General features: G+C 31.2%; 1 protein-coding gene and 1 pseudogene across 2 annotated transcripts; one reads left to right on the top strand and one right to left on the bottom strand.

Moving 5' to 3' along the window:
• Positions 1–1,933: 1,933 nt before the first annotated feature.
• Positions 1,934–10,451, bottom strand: LOC139810503 (uncharacterized). 2 transcript variants are annotated; one of them, XM_071774105.1, is made up of 7 exons: positions 7,841–10,451; positions 7,210–7,625; positions 6,443–6,568; positions 5,558–5,791; positions 3,099–3,258; positions 2,670–2,775; positions 1,934–2,447 (listed from the first exon to the last, which is right to left on the bottom strand). In XM_071774105.1, exons 4-7 carry the CDS (start codon positions 5,690–5,692, stop codon positions 2,438–2,440), a joined length of 411 nt encoding a protein of 136 aa, XP_071630206.1. In that variant the 5' UTR covers positions 5,693–5,791; positions 6,443–6,568; positions 7,210–7,625; positions 7,841–10,451; the 3' UTR covers positions 1,934–2,437. The 2 variants fall into 2 exon arrangements, with proteins under 2 accessions (XP_071630206.1, XP_071630205.1); XM_071774104.1 differs by having other exon boundaries at positions 1,935–2,447; positions 6,419–6,568; positions 7,841–10,449.
• Positions 10,452–17,499: 7,048 nt separating this feature from the next.
• LOC139810135 (uncharacterized) lies at positions 17,500–19,100 on the top strand (annotated as a pseudogene).
• The last annotated feature ends 4,317 nt before the right edge of the window (positions 19,101–23,417 follow it).

Raw genomic sequence — 23,417 nt, 5'->3', positions numbered from 1 at the left:
AAAAGTGAAAGGGACGCGACTCTATTGATAATAATAAATATGTATGAGACGTCGACGTATCTTACACGTATCTTACGTATCTTACGTATAGTAGTATCGATCTTAATATAAAATTTTCACATTTGGACTTTGCGTCGCAATATCTCGCTCGCTCTCTCGCTCTCTCTCGCTCTCTTGCTTTTTCGCTCTTTTTCTTTCTTTCTATCTCTTCCTCCTGTTCTTATTCTCTTTAAAAAACAGGTCTCTTTTTGAGACAAATAGTTCTCAAACAACCCCTCAGCCGTGTTATATAATAAATAGTTTAAATAATACTTTCTATTACAGAATGGAGACCACGAGGTATTCCATTAGGAAGACGAATTCGAAGACGAAGCGGAGTGGAATTGGGGAGTGCGACGAAAACAAGGATGTCAAGAACAAAGAGGAAGAGGCAGAAGCATGGCACGACAAGAATAATTAAATATTAAAACCTGTAATAATTAAAAATAAATATGCACACTAAATTAAAAAAAAAATTAATGTGTCTCACAAATTATTTAAAAAATAAATATGTATAATAAGTAATTTGATAATATTTATACGAATATTTATATACTTCTTATTGGCTTTACCAGACGAATTCACATTGCAGTCATAACACGTATGTACACTGACCAGCAGGAATGCCTGGACATTTCGATATGTATACATATATGTGTTCTACTTTTGTTCTCACAGCTGTTTTAAATATTTTGTAATAAACTGAATAAATGTGCGAAAGGCGAAAGTGAAATTTTGAGGTATTAACCTTTGTTGTGCACTGGGGGTAGAAAATACCCCAGCGTATTTTCAAACGCGTTTTTCTAATACGTACAATGCGAATCGGGACCTGTGCTGCCATTTACCTGTAGTCTAGGAATAACACTTCAAGATCCTATACATAGTTTTGCCCGCCCGGCTTTAGTCTGCTCTTGGCAGTGGTGAGAAGTAAAAAAAAAGTAAATAGTAAATATACTTTTTTCAACTCCGCTGTAAACTAATATTTTTCCTTAAAAGTGTAGTATTTCAAGAAAGTAATCCCGCAAAAATTATTTAAAAATATTAAAAATTAAATTTTTTATGCATTTTTTAGTGAAAAAGTCCATTTTTTGGTTTTTTTAGTTAACATCATTTATAGTTCTTTTATGTTGCAAAATATTAATGAAACCTATTAGACCTTATTTTGGAAGCTTTGAACAATAGCCAGCAATTTTGTTTGAGTCAAAATAACGAATTGTACGTCTGTAATAAACGTTTTAAGTGATTGGGGTATGAAATACCCCCTGTGCATAATACGTAATTTCGAAGAGGTGTGCACAACAAAAGTTAAACAGAGAAAACCGTATACATAATTACGTTCGTATCGTCACGTATAATATCGACAGCTTTTCATAAACGTAGTTACGTATACGGCTTTCTCTGCCTTGCTTTACGTCATACACTGAGAGAAAAGAGAGTGTCTCAAAGTAGTGATGACTACTTTTTATTGAATGGCTTAGCTATAAAGTGGTCTCTTGCTATAGCTGGATTCCGGGATGCTTATTCTATCCTTGTTTTACACCTGATGAGCGATAAAGATAGAATGATGCAACAGCGCTAATAAAAACTCAGGGAACTAGGCTATTCTGTTCAGTTGTTTTTAAAGAGTGAAGAGTGAATCTGCAAGGACCGGAGCTAGACCGGAGTAACACTGGTAAGTGCCCACACAGCATGAAATATTTTTAATTTGATCGGCCCCTGCCGTAAGAGGCAGCATGGCAGCATAACAATGCAGACATAGCCTCACTGGTAGACCACTCCTCTTTCTTTTGATCGCTTGGTGGGGATAGAAGTTTATAGGTAGGAAAGAGAGAGGTCTACCAGTGAGGCTATGTCTGCACCGTAATAATGCTGCCATGCTGCCTCTTACTGCGGGTGCGGTCTAGCTATCTATATAAGTCTATGCACACAATCAAAAGAAAATTAAACGAAAAAATATTGAACAATCGCATAAAACCGTTCATAGGAGTGGTTTAAGCCGATACAAAAAATAGGTTGTATCAACCACTTCTTTACATGGTTTTTAACGATTTTTCAATATTTTTCCGTTCAATTCTGTTCAGTTCAATTATGTGCGCTATAAAGAAAGATGAGCGTGTAATTTCGATACAAAATAATGTATACTTAAAAAATTTCATTTTTATGATACAATATTTATTTTTGATACAATATTAATATTTTATTGCAAACTACGTTTTTACATTTGCAACTTGCATTCTCAAGTATTATTCACTTATCACACAGAAGACCGGGGGACGAAATTATGCGCGGGAATGGCATTTGGGCACTTTACCCTATAAATTCTTTCTTGAATTTAAACTTCATCTGGATCATCTACATTTTCGTCAGGTGGTACTATCGGTTAAAATATTTTTCTTTTTTAAGTTTGCCTGAAAAATTAGACAATTTCGATAAATATTAAAAAATAAAATAACTAGTATATAAAGTAAACACCTCTAGAACAATACTATAACAACCTAAAATGTTACAATTTTTAATAGAAGATAAATATAAGAATTTTCCCTTTAAACTCGATTTTCCGTAAAAAGAAAGTAGTTATAATATTTATACTGTTATATTTACTGAGAGTACAAAGTGTTGTTCATAATTACGTTTGAGCACGGAGCAATCTCGTCTTTGAACTCTCAAGCCATCTTTTAATGCTATTATGTTTGATATCTTCTTCGTTAACATCAGGAAATTGTAGTTTTACACCATCTACATACATGAAAATAATAATTGTTATAAATACGAACGTTGTAACATTTATAGTGATACTAGTAGCACAAAGCGACCAGTGATGAATACCTAATGAACGAAATCTGCAAAAAGAATATAAACACTATATTTTATTACTTTTACAATAGTGTAATTCTCAAGTTTTAAAAACTAAAAGATATTATTATTTTATTGCATTAAAAACTTAAAAGCCTTATATTTAAGAAAATACAATAATGATCTGTTCAATCACTCGGTTGATTTAAGCTATTATTTATTTAGGTATTATAAAGCTTGCTTTATCTGACTTAAATAGAACTTACGATAAACGCAACTGCATAAGGCAAGATCAGAAAAAATTTTCTTATGTTTTTGTCCATAAAAGCTGTAGTTCGAGGCTGCAGAATTTGTTATTATACTGGATAAAATATTGTAAATTAAGTCGTGGGACGTATTGCCACCTTTGCTTTTCATGTATAATACCTACAAAATTAATAAATTTTATAGAACATATATATATATGTATATATATATGTATATATATATATATGTGTATATATATATATATATATATATATATATATATATATATATTCTCCTTTCCCCAAACTCACTAATTAATTAGGACCACCAATAGAACTCCATAAAACCCAATTTTCAACCCCATAGTAGCCATTTCCATAAAATTAGTAATCTTTTGGTACTAATTTTATCAAATTATCAACAAAAAATGATAAAAATTTTGACACCGGTTTCAAGAAAATCGATCCATTAATAAAAAATTATCCATTAATGAAAAATTAAACTTATCCTCCAAAAATTTAAAAAAAATTTGGCACTGATTTCAAGAAAATCGGTTAATTATACTTATTCTTTTATACTTAAAATTATACAAATTTCTCGAAATTTGAATAATTTTCAAACTGGTTTCCAAAAAATCGGTAACAAAAAAGTAAAAATAAAAATAAAAATAAAAATTATTTAAAAAATTCAGCTTGATATCTCAACATTTGCGAAAATTAGAGTAATCATGTACATTTTTTTAAACAAAAATCGGAAACCTCTTTATTATTAGCAATTTTTCTAATTCTATATTACATTCTTTAGTTCTTTCTATCCTTACTTCATATACAATTCTTTAATTAGAGATTCTTTTAAGATTTAGTCAATTCATTCCCCAAAAATTGGAAAAATTTCGTAATCGGCTTCCAAAAAGATCGGTAACAAAAAATTATACACTTTATAGCACTTCCCGGAAAATTCTACCCGTTTTATATATAATCTTCGAGATTTGGTCAATTATTTCCCGAAAAATTGGAAAAATTTCTTATACCGGTTTTCAAAAAATCGGCACCAAAAAATTATCCAAACAAATTATCCCTGAAAAAAATTTAGCTTGATATCTCAAAGTTTGCAAAAATTGGAGCAATCACGTACATTCTTTTCTTAACAGAAATCGGAAACCCCTTTACTATTAGCAATTTTTCTAATTCGATTACATTTTTTAGTTCTTCCTACCCCTATTTCATACATAATTCTTAAGATCCGGTCAATTATTTCCCGAGAAATTGGAAAAATTTCGGGTAGTTCGCGGACAGAAAACAGTCGGGTTTTATATTATAGTATGAAATATGATATATAACAAAAAATTATACACTTTATAAAACCCTCCGAGAAATATATTCTACTCCTACTTCATATACAATTTTTGAAATTCGGTCAATTTTTCCGGAAAAATTGGAAAAATTTTGGAACTGGTTTCCAAAAAAATCGGTAACAAAAAATTATACACTTAATCCCCGGGAAATTCTTCTCCTACTTTATATACAATTCTTTGAGATTCACTCAATTATTTCCTGAAAAATTGGAAAAATGTTTGATACCGCTTTCCCAAAAAATCGGTAACAAAAAATTATACACTTTATAGCACTCCCCGGGAAATTCTACCCCCGTTTCATGTACAATTCTTTGAGATTCGGTTAATTAATTCGCGAAAAATTGGAAAAATTAGAAAAACCGGTTTTCAGAAGATGGGTAACAAAAAATTATACACTTTATAGCACTCTCCGGAAAATTCTACCCCTGTTTCATATACAATTCTTTAAAATTCGGTCAATTATTTCCGGAAAAATTGAAAAAATTAAAAGCCGGTTTCCAGAAAATCGGTAGCAAAAAACTATACACTTTATGGCACTCCCCGGGAAATTCTACCCTTACTTCATATACTTTTGGTAAAAATTTGGTCCACTAACGAATGAGTAGGTGCGCGTAGGTGCGTATGTTGCAGGCGTAGGTGGGTGGGAGGGAAGGGCGTAAAACAAAAAAAGCCGCGACAATTTTATTCCCAGAAAATTCTACCCTTATTTCACATAATTTTGGTAAAAATTTGGTCCACTAACGAATGAGTAGTTCGCGTACATACAGACAGAAGACTTATATATATATATATATATATATATATATATATAGATAGTACTTATATATATATATATATATATATATATATATATGTTAGTAAAAGAAAACTAAAAAAAATAAATTATAATTAAAATTCTGAATACCTTATATGTACATGAACAATAAAATATTTAGGTAGGTATGTTAGGATGTGTGAAGTGTATTTTAGTATTTAAGGATAGGGGAGTGAGTGGGGGTGAATGATAATGTGAGTTAGTAAGAATGTAAAAAATAATAAGTAACTATATTCTTAATAAAGAATGTTACAAATAATATAATGTGGTAAATTAAATAAAAATTATTTATGCATGTTTTGAAATATTACCACGTTATTAAAAAATTTTTGTTCTATCTTCAATTTTTCTTCAACTGCAGCAAAGGTTTTATTTTCATCATTGATAGGGAAATATTTTGTCATTGTTTCTATCACAGCAGCATCAATTAGGTACATTATGTCCATGCTTAATACCACTCTTTTCCATCCAACCCATTTTTGCTATCATGATATCTTGCTTCTTTGATAAACCATTCATTATAGTCAACATTTTCTTTTGCATACCTATAATAATAAATTAACTGTTATATTGCTAAGCTTAATATAATAAATGTTTAATTACACAGAAAGAAATATAATTTGTTGAGACAGCAAAAAGTTCGGTTAAATTAACCGTGAAACATTTCCTATATTTTAAACAACCAATTTCTTGATCACGCCAACAAAGTACAGTTGGTTAGACTCTGTAACTATCAAGTGGAGTTAAAATCTACATACACAAAGAAACGAGATTTTAAATTTTTCTTCGAGAAATATTAAAAACAATGTTTTAAATTAAAGTTAAATTAATTTTAATATTCAAGCTTGTTTATAAGAATTTAAAATTTATTGTTCTGACTTTTATTGATATACATTTGTATTGATTTAATGGTTGATTTTCTAATCTCAAACAACAATAGTCACGTCACTTACAGCATTGTAAATCCAGCCAATAAATTATTGAACTAACTAAAAATTTGGTATGCAGAGTAATTAAAAATACATTATTGAACTATCATCTATTTTTTCCGTAATTGTATTATATGTATACATAATTATACCCCATCAGTAAAAACAACCTAATCAAAGTAATGTCAAAGTGACATCAAATTGATGAGAAGTATGATGTTAACATTATGCGAATATTTTTACCTTTTATTCTATGTCAATAAGTACCTGATGTCTCAGGAAACTCCGGATCCCAAAAACTTTTAAAAAGAGTTGGATTCTGAATTTCAATATTCTCAATAATTACTGGTTTTGCACGTTTTTCAGTAGTAATACTTTGTTTAACAGTTTTGTCTGTAAGAAATAGATTATGTTTTTAACTTGACACCACGCTTTTATAAGTTAGTTATATTATGGATAAAAAATTAATATATGTATATATTAGATGATTGCATAAGTTCGTGCCCGATTTTCATAGTTGGCATTAAGTATAAAAATCGGGCACGAACTTATGCAATCATCTAATATGTGTTAGTACACACATTGTATGTTAATATATGTATATGTAAAGCGTGAATATAAGAGAAAACATATTTTCAAATAAAAATCTTTTAAAATTATGCAACTAAAAATTTTAAATAAATAAATGACACATTTTACAAGAGCTATTATAATTACATGAAAATATCTATTTAATAAGTGTTTTATAATCTCCGTCACCCATCTGGGTTTTTAAAAACCCAATCTAAATTTCTTGCATTTCTTCTTAGAGAGTAAAAGACTTTGTATAAATTAAATTTAATATTTAACTTTAAAACCTATAATACTGAATATTTTAGTAAAGATATTGTGACAAATAACTCGGAATTTTTTTTGGATATTTTGGAAGCCTAGAACATAAAAATAATATAAGGGTAGACTTGAAAGCCCCAGTTGGATGACGTTCGCTGCATAAGTAAAAAAATGATAGGTGATGGAAGGTTAATTTTACTTACTATCTGTTGAAGATGTATTTTGCGATTCTTGCTGTAATTGTGATGAACTATTGGCTACTTTTTTCTTGTCAATTATGTCTTCGTTAGTAAAATCATCATTACTAAAAACCTCACGTTGTTTGTTCTCATTTACAATAGAGAGGCTTGGCGGTACATCTGCGGGTAAATGCTACTATCTGTTTCATTCATTGAAAGTTTATTATATTTCATTGAGTCATCGCTTTCATCATTAGAAGGAATATTATTTAATTTGGTTTTATTTCTTTTGTTAAAGCGATTATTATCCTCAGTATAAAATTCATCAGATAATTTTCTTTTCTTTCAAAGAGATCTTGTTTGTTTTAATTTTTCCTGATCACTCATATCAGAAGCCTTATCTACGTTTTTAGTTCACTTACTGCACATATATAAATTGTCTGTAAAAAAAATTGTTTTATAAATAAGTTGTTTTACTTATTGTTAGATATATTTAGATACATGAAAAAAAAGTAATTCATAATTTTTTATTTTACACTTAAAAGGTCGACTATTTTTAACCAATTGTGTTCAATTTTTATAATTACTATAACAAAGTTTATTTTTGCATATTATTACATTGTTTATATACAAGTTAAAAAAAAATGATATTTACCATTCGATTTAATAAATCTTATAACTGGATAAACTTCCTATTCTTCTGTAGGATCATGCAGATTAATAACTACTCTACGAATTTTATCGCTATCGTCAAATGGAGGCCATTGTAATGTTTGAAAATCATCTGATAGCCATTTAGATGGAACCACTCTTTTTTCATCGTGATCCTCAATGATAGCGAAGGCTTTCATTTCTCAAATGTAATATAATCAACTATTTTGTAAATGAAAATTTTGTACAAATTTATCTATTCAAGTATTATCTGAATATATAATAAAATTATATTATTGAAACATACAACTTATTAAAATTATATATATAATGTAACATAGAATGGAAAGAGAATAATATTCCGAAAGAGAACTGGAGAAGTTACTTCATGGAGTTGTTAGGTGGGACCGAGATGGAAGGAAGGGATGAGGCGTTGGAGATGCGTGACATGGGAACAGAAGAAAGAAATGAGGAGCAGGTTCAAGATACAGAAAGGGAGCTGCAAGAAGTGGAGATAGTGAGGGCAGTCAGGAACATGAAGCTAGGCAAAGCTGCGGGTATCGATGGAATCCCAATGGAAGCATGGCTGTATGGTGGCGCAGCAGTAAGAAGAGGTCTAACTGATCTGTTGAAGCTCATTTGGAAGGAAGGTAAAATTCCGACCGAATGGCGAACAAGTATAGTTGTCTCCTTATATAAAAGGGGGGATAAAGAGAGAACAGACAACTATAGAGGGATCTCTCTGCTGTGCACTGCATACAAGGTATATGCGGAAATTCTAAGGAACAGATTGGAGGAAATAATGGAGAGGAAAGGGATGATACCTGACAGCCAAGCCGGCTTTAGGAAAGGAAGGTCTACGATGGATAACATATTTATCTTGAACCATATAGTGCAAAGGGAGAAGGAGAAAGGTACGGCAATTGGAAAAGACAAGATTTTTGCAATATTTGTGGATCTAAGGGCAGCATTCGACAACGTTGACAGAAGAATTTTATGGAAGATAATGGAAGAGAAAGGAGTGGATCGCAGTTTAATAAGTAGGATAAAGGAAATTTACATAGAGACGGAGGTGACAATAAGGACGATAGATGGGTTCACAAGGTGCTTCAAGACGAAGAAAGGTGTAAGGCAAGGCTGTGTGATAAGTCCCGCCCTGTTCAATTTATACAATGCGGACATTAATAAAGTTTTAGAAAAGCGTGGTATAGGAGGAGTGGAGCTTGGAGGAGTGAGAGTATGGTCATTAGCATACGCGGATGATATGGTTTTGGTAGCGAAAAATAGAGAGGCTTTACTAGATATGATGAGCATGTTAAAAAAATTTTTAAAAGAAAGGAAACTAGAATTAAATACAGAAAAAACTAAAGTGCTGGTATTTACTAGTATAGGTAAAAAAGGCAGGATGACATAATGGGGCGAAAAAATAATAGAAGAAGTAAATATGTTTAAATACCTTGGTTTCACGTTTAATAGGAAAGGTAATTATGTCGATCATATAAAAGAACTGAAAAGGAAAGGTAGGATCGCGGCAAACAGGGTCTGGGGTTTAGGGGAAAGATTATGTAAAGATGATTTCAGCAGGAGATGGACGCTTTTTAAGTACCTAGTAAAAAGTGTGATGGAATACGGAGCAGAAATATGGGGGTGGAGTAAAAAAAAGGAGTTGGAAAAAGTCATGTTGGATTATGTAAGATGGGTATTTAGACTAGATTTTTGCACACCGAGGTATGTAAATACTAAGGGAACTAAGATTAGAGAAACTTAAAATCTGTTGGGGTATAAGAGCCATGAGATTCGAGAAAAGAAGCAGAGAGAAAAAAGACGGAAGTTTAGTAAAGGTATGTTCGGTTGAAAAGGACACAATGGATAAAAAGAAAAAGGATTTATATAGTTTGGAACGAGAAAGTTTTTATAATAACAATGGTTGGAGCTCTGAAGTAATAAAAGAATTAAATAATGAAGGTAAAAATACTGAAGGCTTAGTAAGAATAAGGGAACAGGACATACAAGGGCAAATAATAAACAGTTAAATAGTAGAGGCAAGGTATAATTCAAGGTACAAAGAGATAGAAGCGAGCAACAATATACCGAGTTATTTATTAAAAGCGAACTTGGATAAAGTAAAAACAGGAGATGAGATTAGAGCGATGGTAAAATTAAGGTGCGGCAATTTAGAGGACACAAATAAATATTGGCTTGACGAGGAAGATACGAAGTGTAGATTCTGCAAATCAGGTAGGGACAACTTAGAGCATTATATAAGCGAGTGCAACATCACAAGTATGTGGTTTGAGAATTTAGTTAGGAATAACGGAGAACGTTTAGAGAATATATGCGATGACAAATTTAGAATGGAAAAAGAAAAGGTGCTAAATGGATTATGGAAAAGGAGAGAGGAATGTTATAAAAAAGATAACGGCTGTAAACAATAATAATAATGTAAATAATAATGTACTGCGGCTTGTGTGTAGAGAGGAATGATGTTTGATGTGTGGATGGATGTGTGTGTTAAGTAGAATTGTAAACCAAATCCTTTCTTGGCGTATAGCTGAAATAAAAACATATATATATATATATATAATGTAACATAATTAACAACTTCATATTTTCCATGAATATTATATTATTTTTTTTACATTGAATAAAATAATAATAATAATAATTTATAATTCAATTTTATTTTATATGTATAATAAAAATAGGTTTCAATTAACAAGTCCTTTTTTAATTTTAAAAGATATCGTGAATTGTATATAAAAAATGTTGAGATTAATTTACTACAAATATTGCAATAAATTTATAAATTATAAAATATATTATTGCGTTGTTGTAGTGTTATACATTCATACATATAATATTTCATTATAATGACACAAATGTATGTATTATAGGAAATGCTACAAATTCATTTTTATACGGAATTTTAAAAACTTTTGCACGAATCATATCACAAGTCCAATCTTTAATAACATTTGATTCAGTTACAACATTAATACCTAGTTTACTACTAGAAAAACGTGGCAGAGAATATAAATCACTTTCTTGTATACACTCTTTTCCAATTACATACAAAATATTTTTATATTTTGCAAAATTTAGAACATTAACAATGGTATTATCTGTAAGTATGACGCAGTTATTTCTGTCATCACTGATGTCAATACGCCACGAATTTATTGTCAAAATTTTGTATTGACAGTGATATTTCCGAGTATTTGTAACAACACCGTTATAGTGACATTTCTAAACATTGATTTCATTTTCTTTTACATTGAAATTATTTTTAATATCTGTCATACATTCGTCATATTCTACCAGTCTTCTCGCGATTTGCTGCAATGGCCGGTCACTTTTTCTTAATAAATTTTTTAAAGAACAAATATAACTTTCGAATGGAAAGGCGCTGAAAGCCTCCAAAGGACCGTACTTCTTAACATCCTTAGGTATAGGTATATTAAATTATGCACATTAAATGTAACATTTCTTTTGCCATAAATTTTTTGAAAACTTTCCACAAAAAGTATTAACAGGTGTTCTGCATACTGAATATTTCTAGAATCCAACACTAAAATGGAATTTGTAAGAATCGAGATACTAACATGAAGCAGTAAAAAATTATTATAAACGTCTGATGTTACAATATCTTTTAAAATTACGGGGCCGAAATACAGTAAAAAATGACGAAATTCTGTGGCTTTCCAAAGTTTCCAATAAGAAAGAGACCTTGAACGTCTATTAAAATCAAAAGGTAAAACATATTTCAATTTTACCAGATTGTCGGAAATTTTTTCAATTTGCGTTTCTGATAATTTATAACTTTTTTTTTTACGTCTTTTATTTCCCAACCAATCTCTATATATGTATATAAAAATGAATGTGTGTATGTATGTTTGTTCGCGAACTCCTCCTACATTAATGGACAGAATTTTTACCAAAAGTATATGAAATAGGGGTAGAATTTCCCAGGAAGTGCCATAAAGCGTATAGTTTTTCGTTACCGATCTTCTGGAAACCAGTTTTTTTAATTTTTTTAATTTTTTGGGAAATAATTGACCTAATTTTAAAGAAATATATATATGAAACAGGGGTAGAATTTTCCGGGGAGTGTTATAAAGTGTATAATTTTTCGTTACCGATCTTTTTTGAAGCCGGTACCGAAATTTTTCCAATTTTTCGGGAATTAATTGACCGACCAAAATTTGTCTAATTTTTCGGGGATGGTGTCGATGGGTTTAATTTTTCATTAATGGACCAATTTTCTTGAAAAAATGTATGTATGTTTGTCCGCTATGCAAATGTACAGTTTTCAACTGAATCTTAAAGAATTATTTATGAAACAGGGGTAGAATTTTCTGGGGATGGCAATAATGATATTTTTTGTTACCGATTTTTTTGGAAATCGGTTACGAAATTTTTTCAATTTTTCGGGAAATAATTAAGTAAATCTTAAAAAATTGTATATGACAGAATTAAACTTCAGTCGATAAAAAAGTAATATTTTTCAATTTATAGCATTTTTGTAGATTGGTGTGTATGTATGTTTGCTTAACTACTTATTCGTTAGTGGACTAAATTTTAAAGTGGTATATATGAAATAGGGGTAGAATTTTCCGGGGAGTGCCATCATGTGTATAGTTCTTCGTTACCGATTTTCTGGAAACCGATTTTTCTAATTTTTTTAATTTTTCGGGAAATAACCGAATCTTAAAGAATTATATATGATATATTTATTTAATTTCAACTACAAAAAGCCAAGAAATGGACTTGGTTTACAATATGCCTTATACACACTCATACCAACTTTTTTAACTTAACGCGTGCAACTATTAATTCATTATTCCGTACTTTCTTAAATTTTTTTTAGAAAAACCATCCCTTAAGCCCTAAACGACTAAATCTATTATTTGCACGTTAAACTCACAACTTAAACTCCAAAATATTTGAACCTAGTTCGCTTCAGCAGTAGGCCAAGAAACGAACATTATTCACCTACACACACACACACACACACACACACACACACACACACACACACACACACACACACACACACACACACACACACACACACACACACACACACACACACACACACACACACACACACACACACCTTCATACAATACGTGCAACAACTAATATTATAATATTCCATATATTTCTAAATTCTTCTCAAATCTTCTTTAATCCAGGAAGAACCAATTATCTCTAAAATAATTTCTTGCATCCTAAAACTTATAAAACTTGAATTCTATGCATTCTCTCTATAAATCTTATATTCCAAAACCTATCATATATTTTAAATTCATATCTTCCATAACTTTTGCGTGCAAAACTCAAAGCCTAATCTTAAAACTACAAAACATAATTCTCTCTCTTTTTATTTATCTCTACCTCTACCTTAATATTACAACCATTATCCTATTTTTCAAACACATATTGACAAAACCCTTACACTCAAATATTTACATACACTTACATATAATAAACAATCAATTAGAATCAAAAGCCATTCTTTGACAGCCTTATATTAGTCTCTGTATACATATATATATATATATATATATATATATATATATATACATTATATATATATACATATATATAATGTATATATGTATTATATATATATATACTATATATAATGTATATATATATAATGTGTGTGTGTGTGTGTGTATATTATATATATATATATATATACATCGGCGCGCAGTTTGTTGGAAAAATTATATATATACATATAATTTTTCCAACAAACTGCGCGCCGATTATTTGTCGGACTTAAAACACAGTAATTGTTAGAATTAAAAACCCTTTCCTCCCCGGTATTAAATCGACTCGATTTAATCATCTAAAAACTGTAAAAAAATTTATTGCGAAAAATATTACCTCAGCCAGGGTTCGAACCTGGAACCTCCCTCATTCCGTGTAGGGCCTCGTACCAATTCGACCACCGAGGCATGTGGTAATATTTATTACAGGATATATTTATTTATTTATGGAAAAATTATATGTATATATATTGACATATATATGTATACAGAAACTAATATAAGGCTGTCAAAGACCTAAGCTTGTATCGCATGGCTTTTGATTCTAATTGATTGTATATAGTTACGATCCTATTTCTCTTATTATTACATATAATAAACTCGACTAATAACAAATCTCCTGCTTCCTAACTAATACTTTCCTATGTCCCCCTACCGAACTCATCACACCTCCCTGTATGCCCCTCCCTCCTCTTTTTTTCTTTTCTCTTTCAATATTATCTTTCTAATCTTAATCTACCAGATCTTTTGAGTTCATTCCTAATTTAACTCAAAAAACTTCTGTGCCCTCGAATCGCTCCATTCCTCTTCCTTATTTGCCAAATTCCTCAGCACTGCTCTTCTCCTCTCTTACTAAATTGTCTCCCAGCTCTTTTTCTCTCATTCCCTCCGAAGCAACATTTATTTCCTCCGCGCGCGCACGTTCTCTAGTTATTTTCCCGTACCTGCTATCTGCCGTTGCAGAATTTACCTGTATTCGCATCCGTGCCATCCAAAGATTCTAATATTTCCAGAAAACTGCGGCGTCCTTTCTTAAACTGTAACGTTCATACCTCTTATTTTTCCTCCTTCCACATTTCCTTCCTCTTCTTCCTCTCCTCTTCTCATTAAGCCTCGTTTACTCCTTTTCCTATTTCCATCTTCATTTACCTTTCCTTTCCTTTCACGCAGATAAGTTTCGTCAATCCTTGTTCCAGGATTACGCCAATCGCTTTCCTTCACCGTTCTTCTGTTTATCTTCATCTCTCTTCTTCATCATTGGCTTATCCCTTTCTCAGTTACTTAACTTCTTTTACTTCTCTTTCCTAGAACACCTCTGAATCCGCCAATCCTTGTGTCTTAGTTTATTTCACCTTTCTTCTTTTCCTTTCCATTAACCCGGAACTCGAGAGTTTTTACAACTACTTTTTTCTTCTTTCTTCTTCACCTTTAATCCTCCCTTGTTTCGTATAACCTCTTCTATAACAGCGCTTAAAGAATTATATATGAAACAGGGGTAGAATTTTCCGGGGAATGTTTTTACATTAATCTATCGATTTATTGATTTAGTTAAAACTGGTTTAAAAATTTTATTAATTTTTCGAGGATGGGTTTAATTGCCACGATGTGTATTATTTTTCGATAACAATTTATTTTTTTTTAAACCGGTTCAAAAATTTAATTAATTTTTCGAGGATATAAAGGATTCTTTGCAAATAAATATAAAGGATTCTTTGCAATTGCTTGATAAGCAATTGCCTGATAAAGGAATTTTTTTTATTAAGGATATTGAAACACAAATAAAGTCGTTTAAAGAAAAACGACTCCCGGGCGACGCCCGGATAACCAGCTAGTGCCTTATTATTTGCCTCGTTATACCAAGATACACTGAATGCATAGGATCTAATGGTACGTTTGATACTAAAGCCTACATAAGACAATAAGTTTAAAATGGTTGAGCCATGTTGATAATCTTTATTGTACTCCAAATTTTTAAATTTTTCATCACTTCGTAAATGTGTATTGCAATATATCTCTAAGCTTTTACGATCTGCTAATGGGAAACAAACTGCATTATAATATTCGCCTTTAATAAGACATTTGCAACTATTGTAGCCGCTAGGATATTTTGTATTTAAAATAAATGACTTGGCAGGTGCATCGCATATAAATGCATGAATTCTTACGTTATAAATTTCAATATTGTGTGTAAATCCATTATTTATTAATACTACTGCTTCGTCAACAAAATTTTTCAGAAAAACGTTTGGATCCTGAGGTTTTTTAATTCCATGATAAATACCTACAACATGTACACTCTTTAACTCGGAATCTTTACATAAAATCGTCCAAACGCCTTTTTCTGAAGAATTACCTGATGTAGGAGCACCATCCTTGACAATATCAAATTAATATGAAATATATTATTTCTATATTATTTATATCACACTTATATTATTTCTAGTTTCAATTTACACAATTGCGTTTTAAGTCCGACAAAGTCCATATTGGCACGCAGTGCCAATTTAAAAAACTGAAACATGTATTTAATAATAATTGATTGTGAAATATTATTAAGCATCAAGATCCGCTTCGACCGAAAACGGCACTTCTCATTGCTTATGTTATTTTAAGTTTTCTTTTTTTTCTAATTTTGCATAAGATACTTAATTTTTTTAATTGACATATTAATTTGTATTAAATATTTTCGTAAACAGTGAAATTACCAGTAATAATTCGTGAAAAAAACTGTTTTATATAATACTAGCTGGTTACCCGGGCTTCGCCCGGGAGTCGTTTTTCTTAAAACAACTTCATTTATGTTTCAATATCCTTATTGTGGACAAACATAAGGAGTGTTCATAAATTAAACATGTCGTAACCAATCTTTTTCTACTCGGTCAATTATTTCCAGAAAAATTGGAAAAATTTCTGATACCGGTTTCCAAAAAAGATCGGTAACGAAAAACTATACAGTTTATAGCACTCCCCGGGAAATTCTACCCCTGTGGTTATATACAATTCTTTAAGATTCGGTCAATTATTTCCCAAAAAATTGGAAAAATTTCTGATACCGGTTTCCCAAAAAATCAATAACAAAAAATTATACACTTTATGGTACTCCCCGAGAAATTCTACCCCTGATTCATATACAAATTTTTAAAATTTGATTAATTATTTCTCAAAAAATTGGAAAAATTTTGGATACCGGTTTTCAAAAAGATCGGTAACGAAAAACTATGCACTCTATAACACTTCCCGGAAAATTCTACCCCTATTTTATATACTTTTGGTAAAAATTCGGTCGAATAGTTTAAGAGTGTATAAAGAACATACATACATACATATATACATACAGACATTCTATTTTATATATATAGATATACTAGCATGCCCCGCGGCTTTGCTCGCGACCTCATATGCATGACTCTCATACGCGTAGCTTTTGGTATTTTGCTATTTAGTCAGAAATCGATTTTCTATTTTAGATACCGGTGCAACATAATATAAATTTATATCCTCCGATGGGAATACATATCTATTATTCCTCGAGCAAGATGCAGAAAGTCATGTTTATTGACCGGGCTATTATAAAAAAAATTATTTAACTAAATTATATTTTATACTTATACTAAAGTAAAACGTAAAACATTTTACTTACTCTTTAACGGTATTTAACAAGTGTGATGTGAGTAGTTCTATAAGAATGTGCCGGGAATGTTTCGATAGTGTTTTGGTTTGCGAATAGTACTTCGTACTATCAAGCGACCTTGTTCGTTGTCTTTCAGTATTTCACGGACGGTAGGTCGTTGAAGTCTTTTACACATTTGTTTTCCAACAAAAAGTTTGTCTTTTTTCAGAGGTGGCGAGCCAATGTTTTCTTTTGATTCGGAAGAACTATCGCTCGCTGTGTCAGAATTATCGTCTTGTTCCTATATTATTTATAAAATTATTTACAAAATTAAACTCTTGTAATAATAAGAAATCTTAAATAAACATTTATGTGATTTAAGAAAGGAGAGAAGAACGATGTAAAAAATTACAGAGGAGTCACTTTAATGGACACTGCCTACAAGGTATATATGCGAATGTGCTGAATGAAAGATTAATGAAGAAAATTGAGGAGAAACTGGATGAGGGACAATTCGGATTTAAAGCAGGGAGAGGTACGGTTGATGTAATATACACATTATAACGTGATAAACCGAGAACTGGCAAAGAAGAGAGGAAAGGTGTTCGTGTTCTTCGCGGATTTAAAGGCGGCCTTCGATAAGGTGGAAAAAGAAGAACTAAAATGTTAAAAAAGTTAAAGATAGGAAAGAGGCTTAAGAAGAGAATAATGGAAACATATAGGGAGACGAAGAACATTGTAAAGGTAAGGAAAAGAAAGTCAGAAGAATTTTGGACGAGAAGCGGAATGAGGCAGGGGTGCTCCATGAGTCCTGCGCTGTTCAACGTCTATGTGTCGGATTTGGAGGCGGAGATGAGAAAGGAGCAGACTGGTGGAATTGTGGTAGGAAGGAAGAAGTTCTGGACAATTGCATACGCGGACGACATGGTGTTACTGGTAAGCAGTGAACAAGAACTGAGAGGAATGATGAGAAGATTCAAGAGATACCTGGAAAGGAAAGGATTATATCTGAGTCCAGAAAAATCAAAGGTAATGGTATTTGAGAAGGGAAGTGGAGGAGGGAGCAGGAGAGAGTGGAAATGGGGGACGAGAACATAGAGGAAGTGAAAGAGATGAAGTACCTAGGATATGTGATGTAGAAGAATGGAGGATCGGAGAAACACATTGAAGATAGGATGAGAAGAGCGACAATAGCGATGAAGCAGATATGGAGCATAGGGGAGAGGCTATTCAAGGAAGATTTCGGAAGAAGAATGAAAATGTTTGATTCGATAGTGGGAAGCATAGCCTTGTACGGGGCAGAGGTGTGGGGCTGGAGAAAGGACGAAAGGCTGGACAAAGTAAAGAAAAAATACGTGAAGTGGATATTGGGACTGGGCAGAAGAACACCAAACTACATTTTGATAGAAGAGACAAAGATAAGGGAATTGAGACTTGAAGCAGTGAAAAGGGCAATAAAATATGAAGAAACCGCAAGGAAGTCAAAGAAAGAAATAGTAAAAGAATGTATTAGAAAAATAGACAGAGAGAGGGGAAAGAACGAAGGGAATAAGTGGAGAAGAAGGAGAGGAGAGGTACTGGAGAAGCTGGAGTTGGCCAAGGAAGAGCTAGAAGAGAGAAGGGAGAGAGAGGAGCCGGAAAGAATAACGCGTGAAATGATGAAGGGAATGGAGAGAATGGAATAGGAGGAAAGAAGAAAGAAAATAGGAGAATCGAGATATAATGAGTATTACAGAAGTATAATAACGGAAGGAGTACCGAAGTACCTACAGGGAAGAAAGAAAAAGAAGGCCAGGAATGCAATAGCGAGATACAGATGCGGAAACCAAATGAAGGGAAGCCAATATTGGAGAGAGGAAGAGGACAGAAAATGCAGAATGTGTAAAGAAGAAGAAGAAAACATAAGACACGTTTTGAGGGAGTGCGAAGCAACGAGAGTCGAGATGCAGATGGAGGAGTTCCTGAATGAGGGCGGAGGCGGCTATGAGGCAATGAAGAGAGTGGACAGAATTCGAGAGGAAAAGTCGAAGGCGGAGGAGAGGAGGGAGAAAGGCGAGGAAGAGTGCGGAGCGACGGAAATACCAAAGTCCCTTTAGTTAATGTTAAAACTCGAGTCACTTGTCTTATTTTATTTTATTTTATTTTTATTTAGTTTATTATATTTTATTATATTTTATCTTATTTATGTTATCTAATTAGACGTTTTAACTTTGGACTTTGTTATTAATTGGAATGTTTATGAATGAGAACCACTGTTTTTTAATTGATTTAATTTAACTAATTTATTGTATTTTAATATCTGACTTAGTGGTAGGGTTATTTTACATTGGAATTTAGGGATCTTTTCTGCAATTGTTTATATTGGCATCGGTGTGTAAAGTAGACTTTCGGGACTCGGTTATGATATTGCAATCTCAAAACACGAGTGAAAAATGGAATCAAATGTATATAAAAGTGCAAATGAATTGGAAGCTATCCAAAGCCGTCAAGGCATGGATTATAAATAAACTAACTAACTAACTAACTATTTATGTAATTTATGTATACAAAAAAATTTATAATATATGTATACAAAACATTTATAAAAATTTTTGATATATAATTTAATTTATATCTTATATATATATATCTATACTATTATATAAAAGTCTTACGGGTGGTGTATGTTTGGCCGTTTTTAACATAAAAACTATTGGACCAATTTTTTATCAAAAGTATATAAAATAGGGGTAGAATTTTCCGAAAAGTGCTATAGAGTGTATAGGTTTTCGTTACCGATCTTTTGTGGAACCGGTATCCGAAATTTTTCCAATTTTTCGGGAAATAATTGAACGAATCTTAAAGAATTGAATGTAAAACAGGGATAGAATTTCCCGGGGAATGCCATAAAGTGTATAATTTAAAGTGGTATATATGAAATAGGGGTAGAATTTTCCGGGGAGTGCCATGTGTATAGTTTTTTATTATCGATTTTCTAAAAACCGATTTTTCTAATTTTTTTAATTTTTCGGGAAATAATTGACCAAATCTTAAAAAATTATATATAAAACAGGGGTAAAATTTTCCGGGGAGTGCTATAAAGAGTATAATTTTTCGTTACCGATCTTTTGGGAAACCGGAATAATTTAATTTTATATTAATCTACCGATTTATTGATTGAAAACCGGTTCGCTTTTGTTGAAACAAGTTCAAAAATTTTAATAATTTAATTTTACGTTAATTTACCGATTTATCGGTTTAGTTAAAGCCGGTTCAAAAATTTTATTAATTGTTTGAGAATAAGTTTAATTGCCAAATTAATTTCTGGGGCCGGAGTGCTATAAAATGTATAATTTTTTGTTACCAATTTTTTGGAAGCCGGAATAAGGATATTGAAATACAAATGAAGTCGTTTGAAGAAAAACGGGTAACCAGCTAGTATATACATACAGGGTGTACCAAAAAAGTTTTGCAACAATCAAATACATGTATATAGATTTATGAAATACTTATATTTGTAACAGAAAATTAATTTGATTGAGTTAATAATATAATAAACAAAATTGTATGATTATTTTTTAGAGAGAGAAATTTTGGTAGAAAAAAACATAATTACATCAATTGAGATCCGAAAATGTTCTTTCCATTTCGTTATGAAGCGCATTCTTAAGCCAATCGTTGGAATCAGTTCTTTTAGTAAATCATGTGTTAGATTTTGCAATAAAGTGAAATCAATTGCTTGTGCTGTATACACCAAAAAATAATCAATTGTCAAAAACATTTGTTTAATTAAAATAAAAACAATATATAAAAATAATTCATATAATACATAGTATTGGAAAAAAGACTTACTATAGGTAAATGCTTGTAGTTATGCTGTTAATAATTTGCTATAAAATTTCAATGTTTTAGGAAATAAAAGTACACATATTAAACAGTAGATTAAGATAAAAAAGTTAAAAAATATTAATTTTTGGTTGAGATATAATATAATAAAAAGAACATCTCATTCCTCTTCATGGTTGATACAACTTAATTTCTAAGCATCTGAAACAAATAATTTTAGTGTCATTTTAATCTTAAATGATGTCACTATCGTTCGATCGTAGCTTTTTTCGATATCTTAAACCATTCTTATTTTATGGTTAAAAAAAAAAACGAAATTATTACCGAAAACGTGTAAACTTAATTTTATATGACCGCCATTTTGTTGAAAATTATTATTTTTAAAAAAGCCACGATCGGATGATGCGACATCATTTAAGATTAAATGACACTAAAATTATTTGTTTCAGACGCCTAGAAATTAAGGAAACGTGTCAACCATGATTTTCAAAGAACGTTTTTTATTATATTATATCTCAGCTAAAAATTAATATTTTTTAACTTCATTTATCTTAATCTACTGTTTAATATGTGTACTTTATTTCATGTCATAAAACATTAAAATTTTATAGTAAATTATTAACAGCATAACTACAAGCTAAAAATAATCTATTTTTTGATCCGTCACTCTGGTGTGCCCCCTTAAATACAGTCAATAGCAAATACAGTAGAATAAACTATTTATTTGTATAGCAGCCCGTAATGTCGATAATTGAAGCAACAGCGTTTTTCTCCCATGTAATGTATGTTTAATTAAAGATAGACGAAAAAAGTTTACTCAATTTCGCAATTACACTATTAACTGCATATCGACGTCGTGACGACCAAAAGGCATAAGCGACAAGAATCTAAAAATAAGATTATTACGGAAAATAGATTATAAAAGTCAAACCTTGCGTCTAACACTACGATTGTATCAATAAAAAATTCAAGAATCGTTAATTTCCCGAAAGCGACTTTCGATATTGATTAATTGATTAATATTTAACATATAAATTTAACAATTTATTTAGTCTCTACTTAAAAATAATAAATACCGGGTTAAAAAAAAACATCACAGAAAGATTCGGTCAATTATTTCCCAAAAAATTGAAAAAATTTCGGATACCGGTTCCCAAAAAGATCGGTATCGAAAAACTATACACTCTATAACACTCCCCGGACAATTCTACTCCTATTTTATATACTTTTGGTAAAAATTCGGTCAAATGGTTTTCGAGATCATAGCAAACAAAAAAAAGGCTACAAACTCTGTCTTTTTATTATAATAGTAAAGATAGTATAGAAAAATTTTGTAACCGATTTCCAAAAAGATACCGGTTCCCAAAAAGATCGGTAACAAAAAGCTATACAGTTTAGAGCATTTCCCGGGAAATTCTACCCCTGTTTTATATACAATTCTTTAAAATTCGATCAAATATTTCCTGAAAAATTCGAAAAACTTCTGATACCGGTTTCCAAAAAGATCAGTAACGAAAAATTATACACTTTATGGCACTCTCCGGGAATTTCCCAAAAAATTCGAAAAACTTTTGATACCGGTTTCCAAAAAAATCGGTAACAAAAAATTATACACTTTATGGCACTCTCCGGAAAATTCTACCCCTGTTTTATATACAATTCTTTAAAATTCCGTCAATTATTTCTCGAAAAATTAAAAAAACAACCGGTTTCCAGAAAATTGGTAACAAACAACTATACACATAATAACACTCCCCGGGAAATTCTATACAATTTTTTAAAATTCGATCAATTATTTCCCGAAAAATTCGAAAAACTTTTGATACCGGTTTCCAAAAAAATCGATAACGAAAAATTATACACTTTATGGCATTCCCCAGGTAATTCTACCTTTGTTTTATAAGTGTATATAAGCAGATCTCCCTGCGAAGCAAAAGGCATGATTTCGAAACCTCGTTATAAAATTTGCATATATATATATATATATATATATATATATATATATATTGTTACGTGCGAACAAAATTGAATTCAATCAATCTTTAAATAGCCAAGAATGTTATCGATATTGATTAATTATCCGATTTCTAATGGGGAGACGGTTGTCAGGCCGCGGTTCACAAGGGATAAAATTACACCTAGTGATAAGACCTTCCTCCTCCTTCAAACATAAAGACAAAAGAAGTGGTGAGAAGCTCGCGCGGGGGGTTCTTGCCACTTGAATATAAATAAGAGTGAAAGATCATCGATAGCCAGTTGTTGTTGGGAATTAGTAGTTGTCATTGCTTATAGTCTTTAAAAATTCTGACCTAAGACAGATCTTAACTGCAATTTGAATCTTAAAATCAAGATTGTAAGGAAAGTCTCCTTGAATAAAGGTGATTTAAATTCTATTTCTTAAACTAATTTACACTAAAAACCTTTAATTCCACAACCCTTAACTGTCGCTGCCAAGTAGCGTGGCAACAGTAATTTCCTGATTCTTGTCGCTGCCAAACAGTGTGGCAACGGGAGTTCTCCTCTCCTTAACTGTTGATGCCAAAGAGTGGCAATAGGATTTCCTTTAATCTATATTCATGCCCAGAAAA

The sequence above is a fragment of the Temnothorax longispinosus genome, chromosome 3 (genome assembly GCF_030848805.1).
Source record: "Temnothorax longispinosus isolate EJ_2023e chromosome 3, Tlon_JGU_v1, whole genome shotgun sequence".
In the NCBI taxonomy this organism is placed as follows: Eukaryota; Metazoa; Arthropoda; class Insecta; order Hymenoptera; family Formicidae; genus Temnothorax; species Temnothorax longispinosus.
The sequence above is the reverse complement of the archived record's forward strand: the minus strand, read 5'-3'. Positions and strand labels throughout refer to the sequence as shown.

Bases quoted from the DNA above. Each gene is read 5' to 3' on its own strand.
- LOC139810503 (XM_071774105.1), bottom strand. From the start codon at position 5,692: ATGGACATAATGTACCTAATTGATGCTGCTGTGATAGAAACAATGACA. The intron at 3,259-5,557 runs GTAATATTTCAA...TTAATTTTGTAG, and splicing joins AAAAATTTTTTAATAACGTG to GTATTATACATGAAAAGCAA. The intron at 2,776-3,098 runs GTAAGTTCTATT...TCATGTATGTAG, and splicing joins CTTATGCAGTTGCGTTTATC to ATGGTGTAAAACTACAATTT.